We start from the raw sequence: 22,832 nt of genomic DNA, 5'->3' as shown, positions 1-22,832 counted from the left end.
GCATAGATCAGTGGCACATGCATCATTCAGACCCAACATTTCCCCCTCTGAATTAAGAAGGGAAAGGGGATGACTGAAAAAGGATTCAAGTGCTATCCTGTAAATAAACAGGACAACACAGAGACTGAAATAAAATAACGGAGTATTAACAAAGCTTTGGGATTTAGAAGCATCAGAAATGATGGCATCCTTAAACCTTCCTGCAGAGTCACCTTAAAAAACAGATATATTGGATACTTCTTTACTAGTTCATATAGATTATAAAGCAACAGTTTTAAGGTTCTTGTTGGTTCGTTTACCATCTGACAGAACTCTTATCTCCCAACCTGCACCGGTTTCGAGACCTGTCTCTGTGGGTAAGGACACTAACCAGTGGAACACGAAACCTCCAGAGGAAGTCTGTAACTTCAAGAAAATGGTTTAGCACAGTAAGAGTTAAGTAAAAAATAAAACCTCTTCAACAATTTTAGATCAGAATATTGGAATGCTAGGGTCCCTGCAACAGAGTTTCCTTTGTTTACTCAAAAGATGAAATCTCTGTTCAAAGGAGGGAACTGGCAAGAGTACAGATCATTTGTGTAATAAAATTTCCCATGAAAATGTCTAAATAGTAACCTATATTTTTATGGGTTTTGCTTTTAAATGAGGGTTATAAATGTGATAAATACTGAATGGCAGAGAAAAAAAACAAGGGAAAAAATAACAAAGAACATTATTTTATTCCCTGACTATTCTCATGGTTTACGCGCATTACCTTGTCTCAAACTCAACTTTTCAGTTTATTACCTTCCACAATGTAAATTACGTACTAAAGCTGTTAAAGGAAACAACAGTGGGTCACAAAATACTTTGACATGCTTAAAAACTGACTTTACTTGCAGTATTACTAAAATAAACAAGAGCAATAAAGACAACTCTAAAAAAATACCAGATATAATGGCTAATTCTAAAATGCACATTTCATCATTCATATATACATTTTCGTAATGGAGAGAAAAAACATTTTACATACCAGCAAGCAGGTTCTTAAACCAATACAAACCTTAAGAGCTGACCAGCTGTCCAAATGCCATGTATCTGTTTTTTCTTTCTCAAATCCTGGAAAGAAAACATCCCCTCCAACAACAGTCGGCACCTTTCATTTTGGTCATCTTAAAGACCTAACAAGGTTTAAGATTTGAACCAGACACTTAGAAATCACAACACTACAGTCTTGGCTTCCTCGCAAATATAAAAGCCCCTTCTTGTAACAACAAGTAACGATGCAGTTAAAAAGAAATCATTGTTTTAAAAAAATATCCCAATGACCTTATATGTTTAAGAAGAGAAAAGGTCTCACGATTTGATGGGGAAAACAAAGCCTTTTCTTCAGTGTATAAAGATCATGCGCCACAATCTTCACTTTGTTACATTCAGGAACTCTGCATTTCATGATCTAGATCCACCACCTCACAATTCCATTGGGCCTTAGACAACTAATGAGGATACCCTTTCTTCAAAGGTTACACTTGTCTATGGTGCCTCCTAGAAAAACTGTACAGATCTGACACCCTATCTCAAAGCATTCCCAGTTTGCCAGGGTTTTGTTTCCTCCTGTCTGATTAAATCACGTGAAATATTCTTCTTTAGCACTGTCATAGCAGACATGTGTATGTGTATAACTGGCCTTAATAACAAAATTCCATCTCCTTCCTCCACATTTAAATTCCTCCTCGCACAACAAAAAAACTGGGCCTTGATACAAACAAAATCATCTGGTCCAAGACTTGTTTCCTGGGAATCTTTTCTTAGATATGCTCATATTCTGCATCACAAGTAATTCAAGGAGAAAGAGCACCCTCACTTGAGCAAGAGTTCTGAGGCAGAAAGAAGGCAAACTTAACGATACCTCTATTGTTAAATATTAAGCTTCTGGATGTGAAAAAATTAAACAGTAATCATTCAGCACACTGATCAAAAGGCCTTTAAATCCTTTCCCTTCAATAAGGGTTTTATTACTTAAGAGACAAATGCTGTTAAAATATTAGCTGCATTGCTAATTGTAAAAAAATTGTTAATATTGACCTTTCACTAATATTATCCTAAATGCAAAACATCTACAGTCGGAGGACTAACTTCTTTTCAATGTGGCAAATTAGGACAGACTGTTTTAAAATAACTTTGTGTAATGCGATTTAAAAATCCACCCGTACAGAAAATCTTATAAAATAATTTAACAAAGTGGAAAAAATACAGAAGCTGGAGATGAAGTGAAGTCTTTATAATTATGCAGTAAATTAGTATTTCTGGTCAATTAACCAACTTAAATTTTTTTTATCTTCTGCCTTTAAAAATCTACTTCCAATGCCATTTTGTAATGTTATGCCACTGACGAGTCATTCGGCTCTTCTAGCTCGTCTGGTTGTGAGTGGCCAATTGACTGAGGAATCTCATCCACCCGCGTCTCCGAAAGAAGATAGGGTTTCAAACTCAACCCAATGGCTGGGTTGCTTGTTCCATACTCCTGTAACCCTGGTTTTAAACGCACTTCCACACAATTCCCACTTGTTTCACTGTTGGTTTTGAAGAAGCCCACTGCGTTGACTTGGTCAATGCCGCAGGGGGATTTCGAATACCCAAATAGAAAAAGGACTTCACCATTCACAAATATCCAGTGCATTGTGTCTCTATAGCTTCTTACACATGGTGAGCTATCCTGCCTGCAATTAACACCTTTTCAACTCCTCCAGCGACACCAAGTTGGAAACTAGTCATCAATCAGTCCAGCAAAAGGCAATCTACTGGCTAATTTACTACCAAAGGTGAAATGTTGATTCCTGTAACTGATATCTAACAAACTTTAATCCAAGTAGAAAACAGAATTCACCTAGTTTGGTTCTTGCCTTTATAATCTCTCCCTCTAATGTTAATGACAGTGTATGGGAATATTTTTACATCAGTCTATATAGTGATCATATATTAAATTATTGTATAGAATTTTAAATTAGAGGCTTCCATAATTATGTGATCACAGCAGAATACTCTATACAGTCTTTTAACTGCCTTTATTGATTCTATCAAGAAATGGATCACCTCTGCCAAGCACTTTAGCTCTGATTTTGAGTTATTTAAAAGAATCCCATCACAGAGAGAGCTTACACATCTTAGCAAGCTGTGCATTTATGGAAACAGATGAAGAAACGTTTCATTCAGCATTTCTGTGCCAAGAGACAGTCACAAATCACATTTGGATTCTCTAAGTAAAGTGCTTAAGTCATTTAGAATACATTTTAGACATTGAAATACCATACTTTCATGTGTTTCCACAAAGGCATACATACTGAGCATTCAGCTCAATAGGTAGAATTAACCTGTCCATCCAGAATCCCATGAACTGTAGACTAATCCTTTTCAAATAAGTCTAAGTGATTTGAAATGAAAGTTTTTGGTATCTGCTAAAATAGTTTCCATGATACTTCAGTTCTCCATATTATAAATTTTGGGAAGGAAAAAAAACTGCTCTTTGGCAGCATCTATACTAGCCTCATCTTTATACAGTGGTTATAGAAAGTCTATACCCCCTTTCAAAATTGTATCTTTTTGTTGACTTATAGCCTGGAATTAAAATGCAGTTATTGAAATGTTTAAATGTTTATTTTAATTAAATAATTTGGTAGGATAAGGGTCTACCTGTCTTACCCCTCTTTAAATAGCAATCCTAAATTGGCTCAAAATCACAGAGCACATTAATTGGCAACTCACGCATATCAAATTATAATGACACTCATGATTTCAGAATAAATTCAGGAGTTCCTTAGGTTCATTTTGCTGGGTAGTGCATGTCAAAGCAAAGACTCAACCATGAGCACCAAGGAGCTTTCAAAAGGCACAGGTGAGGCGCAGATCAGGGAGTAGGTAGAAATAATTCATAGGCATTGAACACCTTGTGAAGCACTGTCCAGGGGAATGTTTATGGTACCACCTTACCTAGATCAGGCTCTTCCTCAAAACTGGTTGGCTGAACAAGGAGACTGAGCAGAGAGGCTACCAAGAGGCCAAAAGCTACAGGCTTTTATGGCCACAACTGGTCAAAGTGTACATGAGACAACAGTATCTCAAGCGCTCCACAGATGTGGTCTATACGCAGGAAGGTTGCCAATATATAGTCAAGGCAGCATCACGTTGTGGAAATGTTTCTCACAACGCAAGTAATGGGGCACTTCTCAAGAAGTCAAAATGTAGGAAGCGAGATACTTGAGGAAAACCTGCTGCCCTCCGCAAGAAAGCAGAAATGGGGAAGAATTTCACCTTTCAGCCTGTGAGGTGACCAAATCACACAACCAAAGCCAAGCTGGAGTGGCTAAGGAACAAAAGCATAACCTTAATCCAATCGAAAATGTGTGGCATGACTTAAAGATGCAACACTCCCCAAGGAACCTGACAGAGCAACAGTTCAGTAAAAGAAAATCCAATATTGCCAAATCTAGGTATGCCAAGCTGGTAGAGACCTGTATCAGCAGACTCACTGAGGTACACAATGGCTGCCAAAGGTACTTCTACCAGGTATTAACTCAGGGGGTGGAGACTTATTCAATTCTATTTCATTTTTTAAACCTTTTTGCCCCAATAAGAACCTTTTCCCCTTTTAAGCATGGACTTCAGTTTAAAATGCCAGGTGCTTTAATTCACACAGGTATTACAGATATGGAAAGTTTCTGCTTGAAGCCCATTTTCAGGCACTCTTACATCTGAATCTAAAACTGAGGCAGAATGTGAGTGGGGAAAAAAAATCCAAACATCTTCTGGACAACAAATGCTCAAAATGAAATATGCAAAAGTCCTCTTATTACTACTTTGGAAACACCTTTGTAAATAAAAGCATTTTTCACTGAAATAACAGAAGGGTTACAAACTTGTGCACTAAAAGGTACGTTTGTACACCAGTCTCCTCACTGCCACAATACACAATACGTGTATTGTGTATTAATAATATACGTGTATTAATATTTAGTATTTTAAGGACACAATACGTGTCCTTAAAATACTAAAAAGAGCTCTATTAAATTTAGTTTTTCAGTTTTAATATAACTAAACTATTCATTCGACTACCAAAGAAATTAGCACTGTTCAAGGCCTTAGTTTTATGGAAAACATTCGTTTTCCTTGCCAAAAGTGACTTCACAGCTCGCCCAGAGCCAGCAGCAACCTCAATTCCACACGGAATCAGCCGTCTTCATACTGCAAAAGAACTAGCGAACTGCTAACAGTCTGTATGACAAAGGTCTTCAGTGCGAGTGCAAAGCAAATAACGTCAACTGTGAAACTCTACATCTGCAAAAGGAAAAGCTAACCACCACCACCGTAAGAAGCCCCCCTAAAATATAAATCCAAAAGCTCAGCTTAGTAAAATTCTGGTAAAAGCTGCAAAGAGCAATCTTGTGCTTTTCTAAGTGCTCGACCGTGAAGGTGCCGACTGTTGGGGAAAAACAGATAAATGGCAACTGGCACTTACTGCAGGTCAGCGTCCTCCTCCATGCCTGTATCGCTCGGCGTTTCAGCTCCTTCTGTGAATTAAGTCATTTTCACCCCACACCCTTCTTTAAAACGTACTGATGTCAATATATGATACCACACTATGAGATCTATCATGCATATCATCTGCCTCTTGGCTTCAGTCAGGTATTCTCCTGCAGCCACAATGGGTTTCGCATCGGGGTTTACAGGCCTGTTCTTACAGTCTCAAGATGGGATGGGCAACTCCAGCTCTCCACGGCCATAGTCCTGCACAATTCTACGGGTACTCGTCAATGGGCGACTGCTTAAAATGTAAACTTTTAGAGCTGTTGAATGAAGGAAGAGCTGAGGTGGAACGAGATTGAGCAGACGCCATGGCTCTCAAAGGACTGCAGCTGCCCTGGTCCCGCCTGGCATGTGCAGCACCGAGGCTGAAATAACTCTTCACCAACTCCTAGAAAAAGAAGCCTTTTCATTGACAAGATATTGCAGAGAAAGTCAATACCCAAAACACAGAATGGCATTATAAAAGACAGCTTACACTGGTGTATAGAAACAAAAGCAGAATAAATTCAGCAACAAATAATCGCTAAACTGTCTATTTGAACCTTCATCCCCCCACCCCTCATTGCTTGAGTCCAGCAATGTAAAGGACAAGAAATGCTGACAGCTCAAATATTAACAAGTGACCGCCCGTTTTAAAGAGAGGTCACGTCTTTTAGCACCAAGCATCCATACATGGTGGACTATTTACAGCTGGGGTGAAACCTACTCAATTTTGTCCAGTTCAATACAGGAAACTCAGTACTTGAAAACCAAACTGAAACGTCTCTTGCAATGAAAACTGGAAAGATTAGTACTTCAATTGCAAGTTTATTCCAGGACACTGCTGCACACTACTTGTCAATGAAAAGGAACAGCTCTGAAGTGGTCTTCTTAAGGGGAGCACCACATGTTTCAAGCGAGGAATGCATCACTTACTCAGCCCCAGTGCTGACAAAACCAAAATCGGCACTCAAAAACCAGGCATGGCGTAGTTTTTCCCCAAACAAAACGCCTCGTGAAATTTTACATTTACAGCTTCATCATCACATTAACTTCATCACTTATAATGGGGGGGAAAAAAATAACTGCAAGAAGAAAATGCCTTTTATAGTACTTTCAATTCATACATTTTTTCAGTACTATGCACGTTAAGGAGAAACCAGCTTCTGTGTGCATTAGGCTAATCCTGTTGCTGAACAGAGCTGAAGTGTGTTTGCCGACTCGAGAGTAGATGGTGAGACATGGACCAACTATGTGGAAAACGCAAGGAGGATTAAATTGTACTGCATACTAAATACGTTAAAGCAGTGGTTCTCAAACTGTGGTACGCGTACCGGCAGTGGTACGTGGAGTGCCGCCAGGTGGTACGCCAAATGACCCTGGAACTGTGTCGTGTGCGCTGAAAAATCGGGACGGGTTTTCATATTTTGTATTTTAATACGTGTCGAATACGCAGCCTACGTACTACGATACAGTGCGCGCTAATACTTCAGTGGACACAAGAGATACTCTGTAATTCTATACCACTCTATAGGAATGCGTGCTACGGATGCAAATGACCAATTGTATTTAAAAAAAGCTACTGTATCTCCAGCAAATAGGGAGAAAGGAGAATGTGCGAGATTTTGGAACAATGCCAACGTTGTAAACACAGGAATGCATAGAAATGCGTGCTACGAACGCAGGTAATCTTGTGAGCACACGAAAGCGTGATAACAGAAAAATATTTAAGAACTGTTCTAATTTGAGAAAAATACACCGAGCGTCTCTGTGTTTCGCTCCCATGCGCATGAAATAAAAACTTTAAATAAATACGGAAATAAAAACGGAAACGCGGAAAAATGCAAGCTTGCAGACTGCTAAATCAGGTAAGCTACAGTACACTATTTCTGAAGAACCTTATTTACCGTTGGCAAAAGAGCTGACACGTATTATGTGTAGAGAAAAAGCTGCTAAACAGCTCGACCTGCTGCCCCCCTCCCCCTGAAAGACACAGTCATTCATAGAATTATTGAAATGAAGGATTATATCAAAAGTACACTGAGTCTGTAGTCGATTTGGCCAATTTGCTCGTTTACGTTAGATACAAGTTTGAGGGCATGTCCCATGAAGACTTTCTGTTCTGTAAACCGCTACCAACAGGAACTACAGGAGAGCACATATTTCAGCTTCTGAATGAATTTATCGAAGAGAATGGCCTCGACTGGATAAAATGCGTCTGAGTTTGTACAGACGGTGCTAGAGCAATGACAAGCCGACATAACGGTGTAGTTGCACGAATTAGAGAGGTTGCTCCAGAAATTAATGTACGCATTACAACATCCACCGCGAGACCTTTGCCGTCAAGAAAATGCCTGACGATTTAAAATCTGTTAGACTCTGTTGTGAATTGTATCAAGGCTCGAAAAATTAATTCACATCTGCTTTGCTCAACTAAACAGGCTCACCCCTCTCACTGAAATGGTGCTTTTTTATGAGTTGTTGTTAATGTTTTTTTTTCTGTAAAACACTTTGAGAAGCCACCTTTAAAGGCGCTATATCAAATTAAGTTTATTATTATAATATTTATTATATGTATGTGTGAGTGTGTGCACGCACGCTCATGTTGGTCATTGAGAATTTCTGGGGTTCCTATGAGAAGATGACTTGTAGGTGGTACTTGGATGCTTTGGTTGGATTAGGGGTGGTACTTGGTCCAAAAAGTTTGAGAACCACTGCGTTAAAGCAACTCCTTCCCTTGTGGTAAATGTAATCAGTAAAGGGACATAGTTGTGGATCATTATGAACTTTGGAATAACTCATAGCAACCAGTACACAGTAACCTAACATAAGTCCAGTTATCCCTTGTGTAGTAAGGCTGGGTATGACTCTAAAAACCATTAATAATTTTCACTGAAAATTTCCATGACCTAGTTCACTTTTAAGGAGAAAAACTTTCAGCCAGATTGGCTCCCGTTTAAATATTTATAATAACCTCAAGAAATACGAAAGGGGGGGAGGGAGGCAAAAAGTATGAAGGACAAGTTTGTTTAAATTTTGAAGGGTTTTTATATGCTTAGTTTTTCCAATTAATGGCTTTTATACAAGATCTAATACTTTTTTGCCATTCTAAATGTCACCCATATTTTGTTTCGCTAAATACTTCATAGCAACACAAACATATCTCCAGAAATCTGTACATTTACTAATTTTCACACGCTTAGAAAACTGTTGGCAATCTTTATCTGAAAAGTATCACAAAATCCCTTTTATTGGCCTAGTAGTGATGTGGGAAAATTCAAAAACTCCAGACCCGATAACCAGTCCACATAAAACGCAGCTAACCAGCAAAATGTACTGAAAAAATGCACGAATGGAAAATAAAGGCAGGGAATCATGCCTTGCAATGAACACACTCCATTATAAGCGATATCTGTTGATGTTAACCCGTGTTAAAAATAAAACAAAATTTGGGCCATGCACATTCTATTATGACCCCAAAGAACAAAACCTGCAAAGCCCTGAGGCCAGTTTCAATCCCAGGATTTGACAAGGTAATGACAACTACAGGCAGAAGAATAAGTGACTGAGTTAATGATTTAGAAGGCTTATGGCTTAAACCTTCCGTCCGCAAATTTAGTACTCGGCACTTCATTGTTTGTTTTCATATTCCAATTTTTTTCCCCCACAGTTTATTCAGTCTAGAAGGAGTATAAAATAATAAAAACATCTCCATCAAAGCAACTTTATACTTTATATTTAAAGCTACATGTCTGGTCACACTACTGCAGGATATGTGCAAGATTCAAATTTAATTTTACACATCATTCAAAACAATGACTGTGACAAAAAATGAAATCAGAACATGGAAACAGACAAGGAAACTTTGTCTCATGAGACCAAAAGATCTTTAAGCAAATCAATTTATCTATGGTTCTATACAAATATTACTTTGCATGGTTTAAATACAGATTGGATTAAAGAAGTAATTAATAACACATGGAATACTTTAGGATTTTCAAGTTATTTTGATCTATTTACTCACACAGACATCATGTTAACCATGTCAGGCCAGCCCTTACACAAAATGACCTCGGCATTATCATGTTTGCTGCGATAACATATCTTGCAGGCTTATCTATCACATAAAATCAATTAATCTTTACAATTGTAGTACTGCCACCCATTTTGTTAAGGGCATGGTTTAATACTTTACCCTGGAAACCTTAACAAACATAAGCAGTAAACACACAAAACTGCTTTTTATACAAGTACACCAGTCATAAAACCAAGTCTCTCTTATCACCATTCCCCGGAGTTAAAAGAACCTGCCAGCTTCTCATGGTACTGGAGAGGAACTATAACCAAATGAACTGTCCCGATTGCTTCCTCTATTACACCCACCTTTGAAAGGGAAAAACGTTCATTTCACAAGAAACAGCCAATGTGTTTCGTGTGAGGAACATTCAAATAACCTGAATTTCAAAGCCTGTAATCACAAACAACAAATGATGTAGTAAGTAAGTAAAGGTTAAGTCCAAGCTAAAATTCAGACATTTTGTTAAGCTGTCCTCAGCTGTGCTTAAATCCTAAGAGCCAGAATGTGTTTCTTTCTTTATACATGTCAGCATGGAATTAACCTTTAGTTGTTCCTACGCACTGAAGCATCTTCCCGGTGTAAAATAGTGGCAAACAGAATCAATGACTTCGGAGCTCTTGTACTTCTCCTTATCCACTACCTTCAGAAGCAGGCTGGAGTCTTTCCAGGATTGGGAAGAGACATGGGCAAAGCGTCTCAGGGATAGATGTTTAAAGAGAATATTATTCTGCAGAAAACAGGACGTACCGCATAAAAATCAATTTTGTCTGTTGTGCTGGTAATATTTTTTTACTTTTTTGAGAATACAGGTAGTTAATCTCAGCGTGAGTAAATAAAATCTTTTTTTCCCCCCAAAAAATGCCAATTGTAATTAAACATTTATGAAATCTTTATCAGTGCGCTGCAGCCAGAATCAAAGATGCTTCTGCTCGCATTTAACAATAAAAATGAAGAAATGTGCATTTTCCCCCTATTAAAAGTAATTAGAATTAGACACTTATCAGTGGGTAAAAAGGTGCTTCTCAACTATACACAAATTCATGCAATATTACATTCTAAAAAATACTTCACAATCACCTTCTACCAGAAGAGTTTAACACGTAAGTAAAATCAATACAACATGTGTTAATCCTTAAGAAATCATTTCATTATGGTTCCAGAACTAAGTGATGAGCATCACAGTGACTGTGTGCATGTTGCACTCTCAAGACTTACTCTGCTTTTGCTCCTTGCAATAAAAGAGCATTAATACACTCCATGCTGCCAGAGCGGGCTGCCTTGTGAATTGGGGTTTCACCCACGTAATCCTGCAAAGAAAAGACAGACACTTTCAGGACCCAGCTGATGTTCCCTTTGAGGACTGGAGCGCCATGGTGTTAGCGGGTGGCTGTTCTTCCCAGTTGGTCAGTTCTGAATGAGCTTGTCCACTTTCACCTCTGTTGTCTGCCTGCTGTCTATCTTCACCCATACTTCTATTGACAATACTCAACATTGCATCTAACTGCGCTGATAACAGTAACATGCAGATAATGTTCCACATTTTTCCACCCTTATGTGCTAACTCTTCTTCATAGACCTGGTGCTCCATCAGGGTACGAAACCAATTTATCCAAGTCTGTAAAGGAGAAACCCATCTGCCTGCCTGCCTGCCTTTCCTCCTTTCCCATCCCAGGCCATCCCAGTGAAATATTTTAATAACATTTTTAAGCTGGTGGATGCAGACTTGAACAGATAAACACACTGTCCCAATTCTTAACCTTGCTGTCTGTCCCTGTGAGGACCGGGCTAGAGACTCCATACTAAAATCTCTTCTAATATGGAACCGGAAGTCACCATGTGCCACCACCATCATCTTTTCGTATCCCAGTTCTGCAAGGGACATAACTCTCACACATTTTAAATTTGACTTCTATTCCTTTGTTTTGCAAATCAAATAATATGCATGTCTGAACTGTCAACAGAAGTACCTGGAATGTCAATGCACTACATATAGAAAGTAGAATGCCAACAGGCAATACACAAGGGCTTCCCATATTGCACAAAAGTATGTGCAATATGGGAAGTAAGCAATAAAGCACAGATTCATTGCTTGCATTAAAATGTCCAAATCTGGCCATTTTTGCTGATTGGAGAGGATAGTTCAGCACTTCCAATTACAGATCAGCAACTGATTCTTATTTGACAATTTTGCAATATATCCTTACAGATCTTTTGCTGCAGATAAAAGCCATCTTTAAATGATAAGACGGACAGCAAACAAAGGGTTAAAAACAGTACGGTCATGAAATTATGACCCTGTAGGCTGATCTTGTCAAATTTTACAAGCTAAACAAGGCTAGGCCTGGTCAGTACTGGAACAGGAGACCTTCAGGATAAACCAGATTGCTGCTGCAGGGAGTGCTAGTTAACCAGTAGGTGGCACTCTTCCCTCTCAAGCAGAATTTCCACACCAGCGCATGTTATAGAGACAGGGGACATTGTGTTGTAGTACGTGCTGGACGTTAGATAACTTATTAAACTGAAGTCCTGACTACCAGGTTACTAAAAATCTTATGGAATTCTTTGAAAGAGCAGAGATGTTTACTCCAATACTGGGGACAATCAGCAGACTAAAATTCCCCTTTAACTAATGATGCAGTTTCTGATTTCTGTTGCCGTGTAGTTGGGCTGCTGGTGCACAATGGCTACTGAACAGCTTTGTTGATGGATTACGTGGGTCCCTTCCAATACATAATACATTGGGATTCTTGAGAATCACTATTCTGAGAACATCGCATGCTCTTCACCAAATGTATGGCACCTTAGTTGTGTGAAGAGCCAAATCCCATTTTTCAAGATCACAAAACCATATTATAAATCTACACCTGTCAAAAAGCAGGCATTTACTCCTGCAGGTCTCTACAGCAGGGTTGCCCAGTCCTGGTCCTTGGGGGCCAGTACGTTTCTGAGGTTACATTTCAGCTTGGCTCCTAACAAGCTACACCAGTGTGTTACTGGCTTAAGAGGACTGATTTAGCAGCTTCTCCCATCTCTTTAGGTATTACTGCTTTTAACAGACCTTGAAAACCTGCAGACACCCCACCCCCCTGGCACCAGGACTGTCACCTCTGTGGTAGGAGAAAAACGGTCCCTTTTTCAAACCCCATGTCTTGTCGGGTGGCCATAAATATTGCACCATTAAAGCAAATTAGTTACTGCCCCCGTGACCAGGATCCTTGCCTCAGGTGCTGCAGTGCAGAACTGAATGGTGATTACTCTCCATTTGCTGGAGTGAAAAACGGCTGCAAAAGCAGCTCTGCACAATGACTGACCCCAGGAGACAAGGAGTGTGCAATTACAATGGAGACAGTCATGGCCTTGCTCAGCTCCCCATCCTTCTGCGGTTCATCCAGTACAACGGAAAGAAGATATAACTCCATCATTGCAAAAACAGTAAAAAACATATACACTGCCCCAAATACATGGAGTATACATAGATCAAATGACACTTCCACAATAAATAAACACGCATGTAACTGCTTCACAAACTCCATTACAATTGCAGTCTTGCCTGACAAATACCTGACATGGGGATACAGCTAAAAAAACACTTTAGATTAGAAACTTACCTTTAAAATACAATTTATTTCTCCACTGTCACTTAAAGCAATGACTTTCACGAAACTTATTTTGCGCAACATGAACTCGCTAAGTTCAGATAGACTTCTCAGAACTGATTTAAATACTTAAGGATGCACCTTCCTCACACATGGCCCCTGTTATGAGCTCAGACAAGCTTTTCTCTTTTAGCAGTCTGAACATTTTCCAGAGCTAAGGGGGTGGACTTAAACTGCTTGTCTGAAGAAAGAGCCCGGGTTTCTCCTGTGAAGCCTTCTTGGCTCCAGACCTGCAGCTGAGCCTTTCTAATTGGATTGACTCGTCTCACAGCCTCAGCCATTTTCATTTGGAAACCACAAACCGAGTGGCAGGGATGTTTCGGTTTGACCCTGGGATCCCTAAACAAACTCCACCCCACAGTGTACAAACGTTAAGTGCCAGTTGGACACAATCGTCCCACTAATAAATACACACTCGTACCCCGATATTCGAACCCAATGCGTTCCTTCCCGTTCGAAAGGCAGGAGATGGTAAATCGAAAATAAAAATTCCATTATTTCTTGTGGGGAAAATTCCACCCCATTCCAAACCACAGACAAGTTCACTTAAAAACCACTCTAAACACATCATACACCATTATAGCAAGCTTAGTGAACAATGCAGTTCTACTCTAATAAGCCAACTATAGCTGTAAAATAATTAATGATATACCATATTTACATTTTTCATTATCCTATCCAAGCGATCGAATAGAACAATGTGCATACTGTTGTCGACTATTACACCAAAGAGTTGACAAGAAAAATAAAAACTAGTCAGAATTACATAAAATACGTGAAACAAGCAAACTCTTCCTTAGGGCCCATACAAAATAACCACAAAAGAACACTTTGAAAATGAGAGCACAAGCTTTCGCTGTGCTCATAAACAAAGCACTGCTGCCTCATGGCATCCTTAGCCAAGAAGCCTTGTGCCCACGCAGAAACAAGCAGCTGTTCGGTGGCGCTGAATTGAGATGTTCACGTCCAAAGTCGGTCACTTACAAACTTCAAAGTTCAGATTAGGGAAATTTCGTTCTTATAACGAATTACAAGGCACGAATTCTTCACGCTTGGATTAGTGAAAATTTGAATACCGAACGTTCTTGTACCGGGGAACGAGTGTACTATGAGGTCTATGAGAAAACAAGTCATTAAAATGCACCTAAACACCTGAGTATCTTTAACTGGAGCAGCCATGGAAGTACGATAGTCTAATTGAGCCTTTGGGGGACCATACTTTCATTTGGGGAAGGAAAAACTGCTCATTCCAGGCGAGGGCTGCAGTAACACGGACTTATCCTGGAAACACAGCGCACAAGGCAGGATAACTGGACGGGACGGGAAGCCAATCCATGGCAGGGCGCAACCCAGGTCAATTCAGATACGTGAATTAACCTAGACAACACGCATTTGAAAGGCGAGATGAAACAGGAGCAACCAGGCGAAACCCACGCAGGCCTGAGAAGAACAAGCAAACTCCATAACCGAAAACAGGAACCAAGACAGGTGGGGCAGCAGAAGTAACCGCTGAACTATGCTGCCGCCTGGAATATGGATTTTTACCGTCCGATTATTTCAAATGTCACAACTGTAAAACGTGAATTGCGACATGGCAAGGCCACCAGGCTTGCGGGCACCGACCTCTTTCCCGAGCGAGGTCGGAACCGGCCCAGCCCACTCCGCCTCCCGCCCGCGGGCCCTTACCTGTCTGTTAATGTCAGCGCCAGCTTGAAGCAGCCACAGCAGGCACTCTGGGTGGCCCCCGAAGGCAGCGATGTGGGCTGGGGTCTGGGCGAAGCGCGTGGTCGTGGCGTTCACCCCACTCCCGACGCCGACCAGTTGCATCACGCACTCCAGCTTCGAGAGAGAGAGAGAGAGAGACACGCAGAGTGAGCGCACGAACACCTGCGGGCCAGCTACGCGCCAAGAACGGGGCCAGACCGAGACCGGGCGGAACGGCAGCTCCGCGCCGAGAACGGGGCCAGACCCAGATGGGGCGGAACGGCAGCTCCGCGCCGAGAACGGGGCCAGACCCAGACGGAGCGGAACGGCAGCTCCGCGCCGAGAACGGGGCCAGACCCAGATGGGGCGGAACGGCAGCTCCGCGCCGAGGACGGGGCCAGACCCAGATGGGGCGGAACGGCAGCTCCGCGCCGAGAACGGGGCCAGACCCAGATGGGGCGGAACGGCAGCTCCGCGCCGAGGACGGGGCCAGACCCAGATGGGGCGGAACGGCAGCTCCGCGCCGAGGACGGGGCCAGACCCAGATGGGGCGGAACGGCAGCTCCGCGCCGAGAACGGGGCCAGACCCAGATGGGGCGGAACGGCAGCTCCGCGCCGAGGACGGGGCCAGACCCAGATGGGGCGGAACGGCAGCTCCGCGCCGAGAACGGGGCCAGACCGACACAGGGCGGAACGGCAGCTCCGCCCTGAGAACGGGGCCAGACCCAGACGGAGCGGAACGGCAGCTCCGCGCCGAGAACGGGGCCAGACCCAGATGGGGCGGAACGGCAGCTCCGCGCCGAGAACGGGGCCAGACCCAGATGGGGGGGAACAGCAGCTCCGCGCCGAGAACGGGGCCAGACCCAGATGGGGCGGAACGGCAGCTCCGCGCCGAGGACGGGGCCAGACCCAGATGGGGCGGAACGGCAGCTCCGCGCATAGAAGTGACGAGGAGAACAGAAGTTCTTCTTTAGCCTTCAGACTCCTAACTATAGCAACACGGCCTAAACGTTTCCTCTTCCTACTTTCCAGTGTCGAATTATCCTCTACCTGTTCTTTTGTAGCTCTCCCCTCGAACCTCTTCGTGCTTTTATTGTGACAAAGTTCTGGATCCGACCTGTCCAGTCCTGTCCTGGAGGGCCAGTGTGTCCAGCTCAGCTGTAACTAGCATACGTCAGCCTAGAATTATCTTGACGATCAATCTGACTTCAGCAGCAGGTGATTTAAAGGAAGATGCCTTGAATACCTGCATGCACCCCGAAATGTGGACAATTTTTAATGGCGTTCTACGATGTTAAAAAAAGAGCTGCCGTGAATTAATTCTGATCCATACCGAACAGACCATTTAAAAATCTGCCACGAGCCACTGTGGGGCGACAGATCAGACCACACGTTTCCCCGCAGAAGCAGTTCTGGCTCCAGAGGGCCACCCCTAACGTAGGGCTGAACAAACACGATAAAAGCAAAGTCAACAGCAGCTTGTGCTCTGCTCAGCATAGAGCTGGTAGGCATCAATATGTCACAAATTGGAATTTTATTGTTTTTTTTTCCAGGGCCTCCTGTATTGTGACGTTGTTATTTTCCAATAAATCTTATCACAGAATGCAGAGCTTGCTGCCAGAAGCTGGAGGCTATCTGAAAGACATTACTCATGATGATTCAATGTGACAGCAAATCCAGTTAGGGTGTCACCCCATGCCCACAACACAGCTCTTTCGCTTCATGTGCAAACATTCTCTCGCTGATGGACAGGCGAGCTCCTCACATTAAACACATCATTTCATATAACATAAAACTTTCACCAGGTTAAAACGAGCAGCTCCAAAGTACAGAAAAGCATGGAGGAAGCAGGAGAAAAGAGAGATTAAACCAGTCTGTAGCTAGAGCCTGAAGCAGAAGATTCATGCAACAGAGTTGATGCCTCAGTGTAACTTGACAATTAATGTTTCGAGCTACTGGTTTTTATGTGGCAAGGTTCAAAAGCACAGGAAAAAAACCTTCAGTACTGTATACTCTCTAGTAAGCATATTGATTCTGAGTGCTTCTTTAAGGACTTCTTTAAGATTCAAATAAAAGCTTACATGTCGCACTGACCAGATGTAATGCAGTAATAAAAGAAGCTGCTCTTTTATATAAATCCATTTCACCTTCTTTACAAGTCCCAGGGCTTAGCACTTTCTACACCATATGCTGTGCCTCTATCATAAATAGTGGCAAGAACAGAACAGAGGGGTGTCCGTTACCAAAACTGAGATTTATAAACTGTTCCAAGAGCTTTCTTCACTTTGAAACTCAAAACCTACCAGTAAAACTGGCTGTGTGGTATATGGCACTACCATGAATTAAATATTTTCACCACACATAACCTGAACATCAGAGTACAGTAAAACACTCATGCAGAAGACTGAGGTATAAGTCTATACACTACGGTCTTCAAACAAGTCTGCAATTTGATTTATATGACTTGTATGCATTAAAACATCAATACGGGCAAGGTTAATAAGTAACACTTGCTAAATCTGTAAACCATCTGTTCAGACCTGAGCGTATAGGAAGATATTCACTATGTAACAGAGAAAGTACAAACATTTCAACAATCCCTGCGTTTGCAGAAAGCGTAATTGCTACAACTGTCTTCATTTCTACTAATTCTGCTTTTCCCAAAATAGCTTTTTTCCCCCATAACAAATGAGGCATCATGTGAAATACCCCAGCTGTGGTTCCACACTGTCGAGGAGAGCACACTTCAAGACAACCCACATTTACGGCGATGACCAGGGCTTGTCCTGCATAACGCTCAGCTGCTGTTCACATCATTTCAGTGTAGGACGGGCTTGACTTCTTGAAGGCATTTGAAATCTTCAAAAAAAAACACATTGTTGCTTGCCTTTTTTGGAATACTGCTTTACGGACTTCTGTTCAAATCACTGTATGTCTTTTGATTCCTGTCAGACCCTGACAGGAGTAATCTCTTTAACACTCTACCGTTTCATTGTTTTCCTCTAATTAAACCCTGATGAAACTAGTGAGTTCAATGAAGAAACAAAACTGAAAATACTATATTCAGAAATGTTTAAACTCAGGGCTGGTAATTAGTTGTAGGTGTGTTAACATTTGGGAGTAATTTAACAGGTTTGATGATGCCCTGACTGGTTGAAAAGCCTCCTCTACATCTTTCACTCTCTCTAAAGCAGAAGTCTTGATAACAGATCCACCTATTAAGCCTACAAGTGCACAAAAAGCTTAAAATAAATTACACACTGAGCAACACTGACAAAGCAAAGTAACAAGTCATGTTTGGTAAGGAGAATTTAATTGAAAACAGAACCATTAAGGATGAATCACATTTTCCTCAGGCAGCACACTGCCTATGATGCTTAAACCAATTTTACATGAGAGTAAGCCCACAGTTGAACACTCCACTATCAGCCCTGCACTTTAATGCCAACTGACTGACAGCAAATTTACTCACAAAAGTCTTCAGACCTTAAAGAAGAAACATAAGGGAACTGAATATCATTGGCAAAGGAGTTATACGTCACCCTGTTCATGCTACCACCATATAAATTATTGTACTTAACTGCAGAGCTTAGTGCATTGTCCCCATTCTGGTTTAAAAAACGCACTACATACTCCCTCATCTATCACACACGCTGAGTTTTTTCCAACACAGACCACAGTGGTGCACACTGCCAATATCTACTCCTTCACGAACGGACATGGCAGTATCGCGTGAACACAGCTGCCAGACAGAAAAAAAACACAAGATGGCATTTAGGCAAACAGGCTCTCATCTTTCTTGGAAACTGTCCCAGCTTATGTGAAACAAGAGGCTACTGTACACTCCACAAAAAAAAAAAACACCACTGCATTTGCATTATATATTACTTCTGACTCAGAAGAAAAATCTTCTGGTAGCTCTGACAGTTGAGGTTCCAAAACAAATAACTTCAGCGCATTACAAAATGTTTTCTGCCCATATTTACAGTGTCAGCACCATCGCTGTGTTTCCGTTTCCAGAAACTGAAACACTTCTGCCTCGGGAGGTTAATCAACCTGTACGTCCATCCCTGACCCGTCTCTGCAGAAACAATACATTGAGCACTTCAGATTACCTAAGAACACACACAAATGAGAGGAAGGCATTCAGCCCCTTTAGCAGTTAGTAGCCAATTGAACCAAGGATCTCACCCAGCCATGTTCTGAAAGAAACCAGGCTATTGACTTCAACAAGACTGGAAAGCCTGAACTGACAGACTCTGACAGAGTATACAGAGAAGTCTTGGGTCTCCCCTGATGTTTAATTGTCTGAATGATATATTCCAAATTCAGTCCTTTCTGATCTGCTAAATAAAAGTTTGCTTCCACAGATACCACTCTGATAAGGGGCTTGCTGTTCAATGAAAGTACTGTACTTGCCTGAAGTCCCATTTGAGAATATGTAAAGCTTTAATTTTAATAATTAGTTTTCTACAGAAGTGATGCTGGTTAGTGCTTGTGAGGGAAAGCTTTTTACATTACAAATCATTTTATTTAAACGTGTATAGTTGACACACAATTATCCTCCTGGACTTTATCACTCCACAGTATTACTGCAGTTTAAACGAAACACTTGTAGTTGTTTTGTAAAGAGATTCTAGATTAAAGATTCTTCAGTGCTTTACTACTGTCAATCATGAAACAAAACAGGAATTTGCCTGAAAGGAAAACTTTAATTGCATGTATTTTCATGCATGTTCCATATTCTCAAGAGAGTGTTGACTTATTTTGCTAAAGTAAAGGGTGTTTTTTTTTTCCTTGGATGGAATTTACTGAGCATGCGAGTCCAAATTTGTAAAAATGATTCAGAGCTTTCAACTTCTACTGTAATCATGTGGTTTGAAAACCGATTTGACTGAACTGTACTTTATAAAAAGCTCTTCCAATTATTACAAATATAATGGTTACGAAACTTGAGAATAACAAAAATATTGAGCGGGATCATTAAAATTTAAATAGATACTCACAACACCCAAACTGTAAAGATATGCCAAGAACATACCCAAGTGGTTGGTATAGGTAGAGGCACTTGATCTTTGTATCCTGGCACAGTTCTGGCAAAGGAGTAATAAATCATTCAAACTGGGATAGATGAATACGAACAACGACAACAACAAAAACTAAAGAACACACGACACAACTCCCGGTACCTCATTTACAAACAAGGTGTTTCGGAGGCCTGCATGACCAACCAGAAAAACCCAGACTGCTAACCTAGTACTAAGATGGCTGGGAAACTCTGATTTCCTTTACAAAGAATCCCTGGGTTAAAAACATTCTCTCCTTCTTAGTGGATGCATTTTTTTAAGAACAGTTAGATAGGGTTTCATTCGCTTTAGAGCATCTGGATTTTTAAAGAGGAGAGATTTAGTTCTGAACTGTATTGCTTTATTTAGGACACAGGTGTATCTCTCTCTCTTGCTGGCCTGAAACAACAAGGTTTAAATACTCGAATCTGGTCTGCAAGGTTGATCGAAACACGGCCTTCTCGCCCGCTGCTTCTCTGATTCTGTCTACCTGTGCTTTATGCTGGCTTTTTCACTGATGGGGACTCTTAATGAGTTAGCTCATCAACCCAGGTATACCAGACAGATCCATTTGATCAATGTGACTCTCAACCGCTACAGCTCAGCAAACGCCTCGTCTTCCTACTCTTTGCTCTGAAGCCGAGAACTGCAAATACAGACCCCTGTGACTCTTCAACCGCCACCTCTACAGCTGTCACAATATCATTGCTTTTTAACAGCTTTATGCTGAATCATTTTAATATGACACAATATTTTCATACAAGTATATGCTATGTAATACTATTTTGATACTATAAATATAAAGTATATTTTAATATAAAAATAAAAATATTAAAAGACATAATATATCTCACAGCCTTTTTTACGTCTAGGCTTATATTCAGAAAAAGTCTTAACAAGCCAGCGGATCACTTGTGCGTGTCTAATGGCAGGGCAGTTAATGAGCCAGCTGGTACGAACAACAGCAGACACTGGTCCCACAGGACCAGGGGGTGTTGAGAACCTCTTAGATAATTAGGAAGCCAAAGTCTGGGGCAGTTATTTTTCCTTCGAGAGGCTCTTTAAAAATAACATCTCCCAACTGACTGCATGTGATCTTATGGGGTGTTTTTTTTTTCCCAGGCATCGTTCCTGCCCGGACATTCAAAAATCAACAGGCGCGGCCTTTTTACCTTAAACCTCGTCTCTTTCCCGGCACTTGAGCGCAGGTTTATGTTGGCGCCTTTCAACTTATTGGTCAGCGTGTAGCCAATAGACATCAGACCACGCCAGAGAGCCTGCCTGAGACGCTACTGTAATTACAGGATTTTGTATCTACTACAAAGCGACGCTGTTTCTCGTAACACCTTGCCGGGTGTCGACAATTAAAAACACAGAGAGACGTATATACCACAGAACACACAAAAACAACAACAACACTGGTCTTAACAACACCCCAGCAAAGAAATCTTTTCAGGTTGCAGCGCCTGATGTTACGAAAAACACGGTAATACATTTTTTTGGACAGGACGCTCGTTACATTAAAGGAAAAGCCATTTTGAAAAACATTTTTTCGCCACACTCAGATGGAGACTGAAAAAAAATAATAAACACCGCTCTTCACCCTATGTTTTTTATCTCCCGGGGAATGTCTCCAAACTTAAAACCAGTTTTTTTAAAAACCTCCGGCTTTTTAACCTGATCTTAAAAAAAATGAAGTACACAACGACGTGAACAATGCCTGTCCTCATCCCAAATTCAAATTCTAAATGTGTTCCTGCGTCTTTTTTTTGTGTGTGTGTTTGGAGTAGCGAAAACGATGGGATAGTAGTAAGTTATCGGAGATATTTCTGAGCGGTACCGCTGAAAGCTCCTGGAATTTGTAGGTGATCCTTACAATGGCGGCTTTTTCATTTGTCAATTTTGTGAAATTCGCCCCGGTGACGAATTCCACTTCGCGTTCGCTTCCGTGACGCAGCGCTCAGCGGGGAAAACGTTTTACCTTTCCGAAATGAGCAGCCCAGTGTATGGGTGTCCAGCCGTAGAAGGAGTCTTCGGCGACCAGGTCCGCCAGGTTTGCGGTGCGCTGCAGCAGCGAGCACAGGGCGCCGATATCCCCATCTCGGCAAGCCCTGTGGAGTGGGAAGCGAATATTCAGCACCTCTTCACTCGAGAATCCCGACTCGAACCCCACGGACATCGTTCCACGATAACAGAGTTCGTCACTGAGAAGGAGGGTGGTGTGTGTGGGGGGGAGACTTAAAATGTACAAAACAAAATATTTAAAAAAAACATACGCTTCTGTAAGCGCTTTAAGAGAGACGCACGCCGCGCCGCGGGCAGAGACAACCACACACGCACACAAAGAAACCCAACCTCGCACACACTCAGAAGTGAAACTTCAAGAAACGCCATGCAAAACCCGGCATGGACTCCGTTGGGTAACCAAGACGGCGGTCGACTCGCATCTCCGGCCTTACTGAGATGTCCAAAGCACAGGAAATCCCGACATGGATTATTTTCTCAATATGTTGGCGCTGAAAGCCAAAATGACGGGTTGGTGGCGTTTGTTGAACGGTAATACATTGTTACATACATAACATACACCGTGCATAAATGCATCCGGGAATTTTAATTTGAAAGTTTATCTTCAGAAGCGAATTAAATAAAGCTATTTAAAGATTCTCTTACTTCTTGTGATCCTATTGACCACCTTCCAGGACGACTTTTGGAAAATACAAATTATGAAGTAGATATTTATCAAGCGTCTGTCAACTCACAAGCACTTAAAGTATTCATGTAATTACAAGT

At 41.5% G+C, this 22,832-nt stretch overlaps 1 protein-coding gene across 1 annotated transcript in view; it reads right to left on the bottom strand.

The window, feature by feature from the left end:
• LOC148835776 (ankyrin repeat domain-containing protein 10-like) overlaps positions 1-22,371 on the bottom strand; it is a 48,995-nt gene extending 26,624 nt beyond the window's left edge. Inside the window, exons 1-3 of the mRNA XM_088912616.1 lie at positions 22,024-22,371; positions 14,959-15,111; positions 10,832-10,923 (exon numbers count right to left, since the gene is read on the bottom strand). Coding sequence (XP_088768742.1) covers positions 10,832-10,923; positions 14,959-15,111; positions 22,024-22,221 — 443 coding nt within the window. The 5' untranslated portion in view covers positions 22,222-22,371. The remainder of the gene's footprint in view (positions 1-10,831; positions 10,924-14,958; positions 15,112-22,023) is intronic.
• Between the last annotated feature and the right edge of the window lie 461 nt (positions 22,372-22,832).

The sequence above is a fragment of the Atractosteus spatula genome, chromosome 4 (assembly GCF_055471065.1).
Source record: "Atractosteus spatula isolate fAtrSpa1 chromosome 4, fAtrSpa1.hap1, whole genome shotgun sequence".
NCBI classification, from domain to species: Eukaryota; Metazoa; Chordata; class Actinopteri; order Semionotiformes; family Lepisosteidae; genus Atractosteus; species Atractosteus spatula.
Note: the sequence above shows the minus strand (reverse complement) of the source record. Positions and strands in the feature narration are given on the sequence as shown.